Raw genomic sequence first — 12704 nt, forward strand, 5'->3', positions numbered from 1 at the left:
TTGCTCCTACAGGCTCTAATTGGTGTTTTGTTTCTCTGTTCGCTTATGCTCTGTTCACTCATTCTTTTATGCTCACCATCCCTATTTTAAAAAAAAAAAGAAAAAAAAAAGATTTATTTATCCTCCCAATTTCTCCTTCCATTTCTGCCCTCATCGGTTTCTCCTTCTAATCATCCCATATCATAAATTGCACATTTTGGTGCTCGCAGCAGAAACAAGCTTTGAAATGAAGCAAATTTTAGGGTATTTTTCTTGTCGGTTATCAGATTTATTCATTTATTTTAGGCCTTTTTCATCGGCTATTTTAATGAATGATAAAATTATGTATTATCATTTGTTGTATACACTGGATTAATCCCAGTGAGATTTATTATTTCTTTAGCCCAGAACAACTGACTTCAGATGGCTTTTTTCTGTTTGTTTTGCTTGGAAGATTATTTGTAATGGTTTGTTTCTGCTGCATATTTAGCCATGGCTGCACAGATTCCAGTGTCATTTTGGCTTTCGGTCTCACATAACTATTTTACCATCTAGTGAAAGATTTTTTTTCTTCAGTGTTTTCCTTGCTATGACTGTAATTGGACTGGGTTTTTTTATAGTGCTTTTCTTTTCTACTTTGATTTCCCTAGTCTAGCTATCATTCACATACATTCAATAATTATACAGGCTACACAGATACATGCAATAGGTCTAGGATGCCAGCCTGGTTCTGCTGGAGGTTTCTTCCTGTTAAAAGGGAGTTTTTTCCTCCTGTTGCTAAAGCATTTGCTTATAGGGGGTCATATAATTGTTGGTGTTTTCTCTCTGTATTATTGTAGTGTCTTTGCCTTATAATATATAACACCTTGAGGTGACACTTGTTGCCAAGCATACTTTGATATGCATATTGAAGCAGCCAGGTATTGAGCCCCACCTCCCTACAGCATCTTTACCAAATCAGTGTTTCAATTTCTCAATTATTAGCAAAACCCCTAGCAGGTCTTATTACTTTAATTGGTAACCGTTAGTTAAAATGTGAAAAAACAAATGTGCTATTCATAAGCAGTGTTGGCAAAATCAGTGTCAGAGCCTTATGATACTAGTGTTAGCAGAGCTTCTATACAGAGGATTTGATTTCCTATTAATTCTATTACTTCCTATTCATTTCCAGTTTGCTATTATTCCTGTTTTATTGGAAATGGCTTCAGTTCACCGGGAGACTCAGGAGGTAGTTCTCAATGAAAAAGAGAGAATGGAGCTAAATGGCTAAAATAATTATTTTCCCACTCACAGCAAAATATTTATTCTAGCTTATTCAGCAATATTACTCATTAATTATCAGAACTGCAATAAAACAGTTGAGACTTGTATTTGTTTTTCTTTCAGAAATGTGCTGACATTCTGCCAGTTTGTGCTGATTAAAATTACAGCAGGACACTCGGTGGCTGGCCCTCTTTAAACAATAACTATAACAATACATTAGGAGCATGCAGTATGTTCCAGCTGGCTGTGGTGACCAGTAATGTGAAATCAGTTTTTATGACCTGCAGTTGTGTTTTAAAGTGACTGAATATGGATTTGTGATGTCACTTATGCATGGGTCAATAGTTGGCTCCCTGGTCCTCTGTAAATGAAGCTTTCTATGATGTATCTAACTATGTTTTCTCGTTGTAACCTATCAGTTTTGGAATAAATGTGAAACTGGCAAAATTCAGTATGTATACCAGCTACACACAGTCTACCTTCAAAAGCTGACTTTCTTGATCCTCAGGAGTAAAAACACTCATATATGTTGCTTGAGGAATGCTTATGTGGGTCGGTAGGAGTGCTATGATTCTTTAGGTGGTAGACTTGGCATGGCCAAAATAATCACATGCACAGATAAATATTTCGCATCTGATGGAGGCAGGACCAAATTATAGCTTCAGACAGCTGGTTTTGCTTCTACTGGCTCTGTAACGCCTTCCTTAATGTCTGTAATGTCTTTAAATTTTGCACAGCTACAGACTGTATCTCTCTCACCCCTGTGACACTACAGTATGAAATATGACCCATCAGTCATTAATGAGCCATGGAAGACAGAAGTCACTTTCACAGTCTACATTAGCAGGATGGCATGCGAAAAAAGAGATTTAAATTGACGTCATAATTTCCCCTTCGGCTCTTTTCTAAGAAGGCCTCATGAGCATTTTTTCCTCAAGCTAATATTAAGGCCTGACTGTTGTAGAACGCTTTCCTCTGAGGAGGCTATAGAAAACAAAGGGATCTTTGACAAGCCTAAAGGTCAGCCTGGAGGAGGCTAAAAAGGCTCTGCTCTGTTGTAGCATCTGTGGGCAATGCCAGACAGCATCCCGCTGGGCTGGATGATTGCTGCCTCTCATTGCTCACATTTACCGGCCATATCTTCCATTTCGCATCCTTGAAGTCCCCGCATCCTTGCTAAGCCCTCGCTCGTCCCCCAACCCCCTTCCCATCGCATTCATGCACATGAAATCAATAACAACACTTGAATGCTATTTCTCCGCTCTGAGAGGGAATGGCATACGTCAGACGTAATGGTTCAGCGCAGTGTAAGTATTCCTCAAGGGACAGAGCTGAGCAGGGGGATGGTGGAAGGGAGTCGGGTGAGGAATTAAAGCTGATTTCATGCCCCCTTAAGACCCATGTGAGTTTTAACCACCAATTATTGCCTGTGTTACCCATGGGCAGCCAGGGGCTGTGAGTGCTGACCACGAAGCCAATCAGGGTAGCTGTGCCACACAGTCTTTTTCAACTACAATCACACCGTAATCATAAGTGATTATATGAGTCCACCGCGGCTCGTATTCCTCTTTCCATTTAATTATACTCTCTTATATACTCTTATATATACTTTGCAAATGTCACTCAATAATGCCAGCCTTCTGACTCACACACAAGATCAAAAGGACATTAATATGACAAGAAATATATCTTGAATGGCAAACATCATGTTTATTCAGTTCAACACCAGACCGTAATGGCCCCCAAATACCCACCCAGCTATTCCGTTTCCTTCTTCACGCCTCCCCAGGTGGTCTGGAGCTGAACTGCTTCTCTCTTTCATCACCTCCACCATCCCTCAAAGTTAATCCCCCACCCAGCTCTGACAGCCATGTTTTCTTCGGGTCAGGTAGTCAGGCGGGTTGTGTGGTGTGGAGGTACTGATTGTTCCTGCAGCCCCGTGAAGGACAGGCCCAGTGGAAGCGGAGTGTTCAGATGCAGACAGAATGAGGAAACAGAGGAGGGCGGCCTCCTCGCTCTGGGTTGTCGCTCTGGCAGGTTGAGCACAGATCAGACAGTGACTGGCTGTTGTCTGTGTGCATGTTGTTGTTTTTGTTCCTTTACTAGGACACCGTGGATGGATGGGCTTTAAAAAAAACACGGCAGGTTCACGGCAAGTCCCACAAGTGGGACAAGGTTATCCTTCATCTCTCTGAGAAACACCTTACTATAAAATAAAATAAAAAAAACGTGAGATGATTTTAAATGGAAGTTATTTATGCTGGAATAGTTTTATTCTTTTTATGGGTTGTTTTAGATTTAAACTTTCACCAAATACGGTTAGAATCTGTTTTGCAAAAATAACCATTGCTAAATAATCAATAGTTAGTTGCAAACCTTGAGTTTCCTTGAAATAATACATAGATAAAATTGTTTATTGTTGCTTAGTCATTGCATTGGCTTAAAAAAATCCAAACAAGCTCTCAGGATGTCATGAAGGTTTAATATAAGAGAAATTGAGCTCTCAACTTCTCTGTTATGTCCTCTTCTGCAGGGCTTAATTTGTCCCAGATCCTGCTAGAATAGGAGCTGGAGCCTCCCAGACTGGGACCGGCACTTATTTCACTGGATCCAGCACCTCACTTGTCAGTAATGAAATCTACCTGGAGAGAACTGGTAAAATGTCAAACAGACAATCAGATTTCTTCAAACCATTAGATTGGCTTGATTCTCAGCAGGCCAAAGTCATTTTGGCAGTTCAGACGGCATGGCTATAATTGCCAGCATGTTCTTCTTTCAAGGGCATCAAATATTGCAGTTTTGCCAAAGCCGCTGGCGTCTCAGAGATATGCGCAAGGTGTCCTTTGGCTTCGATACCTTGCCAGTATTTGACACCCTGAGGATGAGGACAGGTTCTAATAGCTGCAGCACAGTAGGTAGCAAAAGCAGTGCTGCAGAGAGGGAACGACAGGAAAGTGAAGGTCAACTAGAGGGAGCTGCGAACTGTAAACAACTGCTCGTTGTGAAAGTTGAGACTATTAAATGTAAATAACAATGATTTGTTTGCTGATGTTTTTTCTTGTGTAAGTATCTGAAAAGTAGTTTTTAGGAAAATCCCTGATGTATCAGTGTTACTGTAAAGCCCGGACAATATTAAAAAAAAAGGCAACAATCATGTGATGCTCTATGCGCAAGCACCAGGCGATGATGTGAAGAAAAAACTCCTTTTGTAAAAGGAAGAGACCTCTGGCAGAACCAGGCTCAGTGAGAGGCAGTCATCTGCTCTGACTGGTTGGGTAGAGTGAGGGGAAAGAGGAGAGAAGAAAGAGAGGATAGGGACAGACAACAAAACACAGACTGTGTGAGAGATGAGATCAAATTTAACAACATACAGCCGTGGTGTATAAACACCTGGGGAGTGAAAAGAGGTGAGTGGAAAAGAAATGCAGAGGGTATCGCAGGAAGACCCCCAGCAGCCTGAGCCTATAGCAGGATAAGTAAGGGATGCTTCAGGGTCAACTGATTCCAGCCCTAACTGTATGCTTTATCAAAAAGGAAAGTTTTAAGTCTAATCTTAGGAGTAGAGAGGGTGTCTGTCTCCTAAGCCAGAACTGCTTCCGCAGGAGAGCGGGCTGGGAGCTGAAGGCTCTGCCTCTCATTCTACTTTTGGAAACTCAAAGAGTCACAAGTAAGCCTACAGACTGAGGTGATTCCTTTAAAGGCTTATTAGAGAACTGATGTAAGTGAAACAACAAAAAAGCATCTGCAGGTCATGTTCAGCTATGAAGACGAACATTTTAGACTTATCAAAAATCTTTCTTTGTGTGTGAAATGCTACCTTTTTAAATGAAATTGTGTGAGATGTTAAGAGGCCCCAGATACACACTGCTTTTGAGTAACAGTCAGGGGCCTAGAGTTTCGTGTTTACCAGTGTTTTGCAGTTTTTAATATTATTGTACTCCCAACCGCCACAAAAGCAAAGCAGCTTTACTGCTGGTATGTAAATGGTGCTTTGACACACAACACCTACTCAAAGATTGTTAAAGGCCAAGAAGCCCCTCCCTCCCATACCCACTGGACTGAAAGGATTTGTCACCAGCGCTACAAACCACTGGAAATCGCCATACCTCCCAGAGGTGCCTCGGTTATTTTGTGGCAAGAGGGGGACCTACACAGTATTAGTCAGCTGGTTTTATTGTAATAGCTGATTGGTGAATGACTACTGGCTTAAAAGTAGACTATTTTCCTTTAAATTGTGCTGGAGAAAAATATGAAGTACCACTGAAATTGGATAAAATTACCTTTCACTCCCTAAAGAACTGCACAGTTTGTCGTATACCTACTGCAGAACGACTCCTCCCAGCCTTTATATAAAATCACCCTTTTATAGAGAAACTGTGGCTCAGTGGAATAGTTTTTTTTTATTCTGCTGAATTATCTCAAAAATAAAAAGATTCCTGGAAAAATCAGAAAAGCTTTTAATCAGAGCAGCTAGACTGTTTTATGGTACAGCAGAAAATACTTTTTCTGATTTTTTTTTTCCCCTCATCTGTGTCTTTTCCCCACTGCTGGTAAGACAAAACATAATCAGGATTGGGAAATTCACTGAGTTGCATTATTGATCACAGCTTTGATCAGGTGTTGTAACCAGAAACTGATAAAAGAAAGAAAAACTCTTAACAGTCAAAGTTTAAATGTAGCATATCTTTTAATTATGTTCAAAGGCATTTTGTTCACTAAGGAGGAACAAAGGCAGCGATTTCAAAGACATAAATGATAGATGTGTCTTGAATTATAAACCATTTGTTGCATGAATCTTTAAATGGAGTTCGAATTTCAGGGGGGTTTCGAGGATAAATTGGATGTGAAAGATATTTTCGGTTCTTTGGAGTCAGCAGGCGCTCGCGTCCCATCTCGAGGTAAACCACAGTTTACCTGGACTTTATCGCCTCAACCCAGAACCACCATATTGGATGGGTCACGTAATTCCGACTGGAATGGAGAACCTCGTCCAAAGCATGCAGCTTATTTCTTAGTAATAGCCTGACCGAGCTCCCCAAAGAGGCCAATTCTGGCCAGCAAGGCCCACTTAAATGCTCCGTGAGACAGAGGAGGAGAGAATAAGGTCTATAGAGCCACTTAAAAGCCCCTGGGTAAAAATGGGATTTCTGACCTGCTCCGCTGGTGTCGCAGCTCTTCAGCCAGATTAGCTGTCAAAGCTCTGCCAGGTGGGAGAGGAAGGGCCAGGGGAAGACGAGAGGAACTGATGGATGCTGGTGCTGTTCTTGGTGATGATGTAGACCACCAGGACCTCATTAGCTCAACATTTCATCAAACACGATGGCACCAGTGTGGCTCTCTGTGCCTCCATCTATCTCTCTCTTGGCCCTCTCTCTCTCCCTCCTTTACATATCCTTGATTTCCGTACCTCTTCTGTGGTCCTCTTTTCGTTCCTGCCTCTTTTCCATCTTTCTGTCCCCCCCCCCCCCCCCCCCCCTTTTTTCTCCCTGCACCTTAAGGTCTCATTAAACAGATGAGCCCGCTCCGCCACTAATCTGCCACTAAGTCAAAGTCGGCAGATGATGACGATAATGGCACATCTTCCTCCACCCCCGCTCCACCCCCACACATATCAGGCTATTATCATTTGTTCTTATTAATGCCAAGAAAATGTAAATTTGTTATGGCTATAAGAGTGTAAATAACTACCACACGTATCAGCTGGGGTGATATTTCAGGGCACATTAGAGGGCTCTGCAGGGCTGGTTTGCATATCATTGATTTTCGGTGCAGGGGTGTGTGTCTGTGTATGTGTGGCAGTGCGGGGGGAATCACAGACATGCCCACAAATACATGCAAAGCATATGTGCAGCAGCTTCATACATACCAACAACATGCAGGGCAGCTTTACATATATCAATAGGGCTATGCAAATGATTTATGTGCATGCCGTAGTGAAAAAGAGGTCACACTTACATCAGCGGGCCGTGGTGTTGTATGTTTTTAGTCATAGACACAGATGTAATTTAAAATGAACAAGAGACCTATTCATTCGCTATTCATTAATTACTTATTTTCCTTATTCTCTGTCATATACTGTTACGCGGATGGATATTAGTATAACACATGGCCAAAGTTCCAAATATTAAAGCCAGTTTTGACACCCTTCACCATCCTTCCTTTATCAGAATTAAGCTGGCGTAAAGGGAGGGCAAGGGAGCTTGTTTATTTTATGCTGCACCATGGCTCAGCATGTAAAGTAAAATTCAAAAAAATGCTTCTAACTGTGAATTGTGAAAAGCAGCTGTATTAGAGTCCAAAAATACAAGCCTGGAAATGAACATAATCCGCTGCTTTAATAATAGAGCAAAAGAAAAAAGGAGCTCTGCTGTGGCAGCTCATATATGGACAGGAGCAAGAAGAAAAACACCATCTACAAAGTAGAAATGAATTCAAATAAATATGTTCATGTTGTAAATACCCTCATGTTCATCAGGCAAAAGCAGTATTTATGCTATCCTTACAGCTGTCAGTATAATGGTGAATATTGTTGTGATAGTTGTTTCTATTGACATGGTTGTCCTGTGTGCTGTATTTTTTTAACAATATAATGTTTTGTGAGTTTCCCATAAAGTATTGCAGGTGATTTTCTGCATCTTGGTGTTGGTTTTGGAGGTAAACACACATTTTTCTGTTGTGTGGGAGTGAGAGAAAGATTTAAGGTGAATCCTTTATAAGACCCCAGGGTTTCTACCAATCGCAAAGCAATATGACAAGCTACATATACCCAGGAGGCTCTGTCGCTACCCATTTGTCAACAAAGCATTTTCTGCCTCAAATACATTGTGAAGCTTTTTACCAAAGTTCCCCTAGGTGTGCATTTCTGTCTGCTTTGCATTTCTCTGTATAAACCAAGGCTAAACAGAACTTCACAGCATTTTTGACTTGTGGAAAAAAGAGTTTGTAGACTTACAAACAAATAACTGCAGAAAACGAACAGAAATTCTGCTGCTGTGCTTCAGGGGTATTCACGGAAGGATGTGGAAGCCAAATATTGTGAGAAAGTTCATGTTTGCTTACTTGTTTTTTTTTTTTTTCTTCTTCTTCTTCTTTGCCCTCTTCTCTCACTCAGCCTCTCAGGATGCACTGCCACACCTGCACCCTGGTGACTAGCTCAGGTCACCTCATTGGAGGCGGTCGAGGTGAAGAGATCGACCGGGCCGAGTGCGTGATCCGCATGAACGACGCTCCCACCGCCAGAGGTTACGCCCGTGACGTCGGTCACCGCACCTCCCTGCGTGTCATTGCACACTCCAGCATGCAGCGGGTCTTGAGAAGTCGCAACGAACTGCTCAACGCCAGCCAGGACACAGTATTTATCTTCTGGGGCCCCAGCAACTACATGAGGCATGATGGGAAGGGCCTTGTGTACAACAACCTGAGGCTCATGAAAGAGGTGCTCCCCAAGCTCAAAGTCTACATGATCTCCTGGCAGAAGATGCTGCAGTTTGATGAACTCTTCAAGAAGGAGACCGGCAAGGACAGGTGAGGGCGTCACAGGAGTCTAATAATAGTTCAGCTAAAGCTATAATTTAATTAATATTTAATCAGTTTTATAAAGTTTTAATCATTCTGCCCTTAAACAAACTTAACAGGTTGATTTTTATAGTTTGTACAAATGCGTTATTATCTGATCAGTCAAACGTTCACATGTCACTATCCCTGTGGAAATCAACCATATGCCACTAGGCTGTAGTCCCTCCCACATACTGTATCGAAAGCAAGGAAAGATTTTCAGTCACTACCAATTTCATTCACTTGTGTGATTCATCTGACCTTCAGGGCAGCACAGTCAATACTTTTCAAGCTACAAGTTTCACAGCTTCTTCAGCTATTACATCAGCAGAAAATTCAGCCATATTTCTCTTGTGAATTTGTCCAAACTTTTCCAACGCATAGTGCACAAAGATTAGTAAATTGATGAATTTGGTGCACGACTTACCGACGGCGAATGCTTTACAATGAGCTCATGTTACTGATAATGATGCTGGAATAGTGTTGCATTTTTGTTATGTGGAGTTTTTGCATTGCAAGAATGCATGCGGGACCAAAGATATGTTAACTTTGGCTTCTCTTGTTTGTCTGTGCTGTTGTTGGTCCTTTAGTTGGGCTTATGTAAAAGACAAAACTCACAGTGCAAAGAACATCTTGTAATGGAGTGAAACCAAATGCTTAAAACTGTCCTCTGCAGCCATCGTTTGTTCTTCTCAGCCATCTTTCTTTGATCTTTGTTGTCTTTTGAGCTCCTTCATCTTTATTGTGAACCCGTCTCTGATTTTTCCGTTTTCTGTTCAAGCAAACTTTTTATCCAATCAGATTTCAACCTACACATAACATTTGAGTCACAGACAATGCTGTTTGAGGACTATAAACACGTCTTGTTTGAACTTCCACAATCCTTATTTTTGTGTAGGCTGAGAAACAAAAGTGGGACCATAAATCTGGCCTGATCCAATTCAGAGCACATAGTCTATAGTAACTATACCATATGCCTTCTCCCAAATAGTCTCTTTTATTCCAGCACCGTATGAAAGTCAGCTTCTTTTGTGTTGTAAAAGTGTATATGTCTGTCAAACCATGGCTATGCATTTAGTAATACAGTACGTACCATGCTTGCAGGAAACCCTTAAACTAAATGGACAAGAGTAGGTGGTTGCAAAGCATGCCTCTGCATTCATAATCCGTGTTGTGTTTGAAAAACAGACTTTAGCAAGTAAACCTGGATGTCATGGAAACATGAACGTGCAAGTTTCTCGCATAAAGAAGTCTCAGATATTGTAATTTATTTACAAAACTACTTGAATGGGTCTCAGAGGGATCTACTTTAAAGTAGTAAAGAAAGGAATGAAAGTGACAAAACAAGCTTTCACTTTCTTTTGTGTGGTGTCCTAATGGCCTCCTAAAAATTACCCCGAGTTTCAGTTGCAAAATGAACAGTGTTAAAGGACTCCGTTTTAATGAGTCGGAGATGAGTTCTCAGCCCTGTGGCCATTAACTCTTAATGAAAACCCACCCATACAAACACTGTTTGTGTCTCCGTCGCTTTATCTGAGCCTTTGTTTGGGGTGTCATCGGAGATTGAATCTGACTTCAGCTTAAGATAGATGCCGTGGGGGAAATCGCCGAGCAGAGGATTTGGTGAATGGCTCAGACATCAATCCTTCAGAATCTGTGCCTACAATCATGGTAAATGTTTACAGTGAGCAGGCTTTCTCTGTTATTGTTCGTATTTACAGTTTCTCATCCTTTCTAGCACCAGGCATTAACATCAGTGAGAATTATTCGAGGTCCTTTCTGCTCCATGGAGCGTGGAAGCAGAGAGAAATAAAGCCTTAATATATTAGTGTATATCTTTGTAATGCTTGAGATAAAAATTTAACAGAAGCTCTGTGCATGCAAAATGTCTCGTACCTTTATGAAGCAATATTTTATCTAATTTGGAAAATGAATCCCGTGTTATTTAAGAACTGGGAGCCTGTGGCCGCAGCATTAAAAGCAGAGCTTCTGGGTAATCAACCGTGCAATCGGCAACCCTGCAAGCTTAATTGTAATTATGGGTTATGCTTTTTCAGTAAAGAGAACTAATATGGTTTAGGATGATGCCACATCCTGCAGTTTTTAATAACACATACAGAAGAGAGAAGGGAAGCAGGTGTCCCTCTGCATCCTTTCTGGTAAATTCCTAGAATGAGCCTTAACTGGTGATTAGAGTCAAATTAGCTTTTGAAATAACTTTTTTCTCCCTTGTCTGTGTTTTCTGTTCCCATGATGCTTTGTGGTAATTGTTAACAGCCCAACTGTGGTTTCTGCTGGAGCTAGCTGCAGTGTAAAATATGATGATTTGAGATAGGTCACCTATCAAAAAGATCTAGGTTGAATCCCTTTAACAGTGCATCTTACATCAAACCTTGGCAGTCGTATTGAAGCGCGCTTTGATGGCTTATGAACATTGGTCAAAAAAAGGAAAAGAGAAAAGCCACAGCAGGGCAGCTGTGCATCAGAGAGCAAGGAGACAGCTGGAGCAGTGGACAAATTACATAGCTGTGAAGAACAGCTGAAAGGGACTCATTTATAAAGCTGACTTTTGATCAGTTTTGATCTTAAGCAGGATTTACAGTAAGCAGAAGCAAAACTTAACTTTGAGCTTATCTTAAAGCAACGTTTTGACTTGTAATACGTTTTCTGCAGGTTATGTAGAGGTGTTTCAGTTTGGGTTGTAAACACGGTCTGCGGTGACCTTTGTAGTTCTGTCCTTCTGGCCAACTCCCCTTCTTCTACTGCAACATTACGCTGGTTCCCAAAACAAAATAAAAGGGTCTGCTGCAAGAAATCTGCCAGTGATTGGCAGATGAAGCCTGCAGATCTGTCCACAGTGTTATTCCCGTGGAAATGACCTAACATTGTGTGGCTACACAATTCTACACACTTCTACATAATGTTACATACTTTGAAATAAAAAAGTTGACCCCTAGAGTGTTATTGGGAGACATTATTGGTTATGTTATGTTTGTGACTTTTAAAAAAATTCTATGTTGCTAATCAAGGTCATGGAAATTACCCTCAATGGTTCCTCGGTTATTTAAAGTAAAATATTTTCTACAAAGTGTATATGTTAAAGATGTAAGAAAAACTTATAAACTCAAAGGAACATTTTTATTGACTGAAAATGCTCACAAATGTAACACAAATATAAAAGTACAGTCCTGTCCGGTCGTCTAGGCAACCACTTCATGTCACTTGGTGAAATTTCATAGACTTGATTGAGCGTGTGTATACACCTAAGTATAGGTTGTGCTATCCTAAAGCATGGTATTTGACGGGCTGACACAACAACAGTCTCCGTCTTTCCATAAAAGAGCAGAGCAGCAGCTGCAAAAGAAAAGAGTGCATTTTAACAGTAATAGTGAGGATCTTCTAAAAAAATTAAAATAAATTATAGATATAAATTTTAAATATAACAAGAAGTAATTAAATCAAAACTAAGTAAGTCACAGATTTCAAATTACTAAATCAATTAGCAGTAATACGACTCACAGTAAAATTAATACCAATATATTAAATTAAATTATTAAATGCATCTGATGTATGTCTGAAAATCGACTTGCCAGTTTTAGGTGACGATATGGTCCCACCACTTTTCATGGCATAAAGTTTCACTAATTTCTAGAAATACTACATAAACATCATATGTCAAATTTACCACTGTTACTTTCGATGTTATGGTCAGTGATGTAAGAGTAGATGGGGTGAAAAACAGAATTTCCCAAATTCCAGAAGAACACTGAAGTTTGAAATGCTCCAGGCAACTTCAGATTGTTAAGATGCATTTATGTCACTACCTGTCACATCACCTGATTTTTGCTGACTGGCTGGGACAACTCCATATACTTCTACAACCACAGAGAGGTTTGGGGAGGACAATT

The 12704-nt window shown here is 40.6% G+C and overlaps 1 protein-coding gene across 1 annotated transcript in view; it reads left to right on the forward strand.

Moving 5' to 3' along the window:
* st6galnac5a (ST6 (alpha-N-acetyl-neuraminyl-2,3-beta-galactosyl-1,3)-N-acetylgalactosaminide alpha-2,6-sialyltransferase 5a) overlaps window positions 1–12704 on the forward strand; it is a 69734-nt gene that overhangs the window by 38388 nt on the left and 18642 nt on the right. Inside the window, exon 3 of the mRNA XM_026149654.1 lies at window positions 8354–8766. Coding sequence (XP_026005439.1) covers window positions 8354–8766 — 413 coding nt within the window. The remainder of the gene's footprint in view (window positions 1–8353; window positions 8767–12704) is intronic.

Source organism: Astatotilapia calliptera, chromosome 18 (genome assembly GCF_900246225.1).
Source record: "Astatotilapia calliptera chromosome 18, fAstCal1.2, whole genome shotgun sequence".
NCBI classification, from domain to species: domain Eukaryota; kingdom Metazoa; phylum Chordata; class Actinopteri; order Cichliformes; family Cichlidae; genus Astatotilapia; species Astatotilapia calliptera.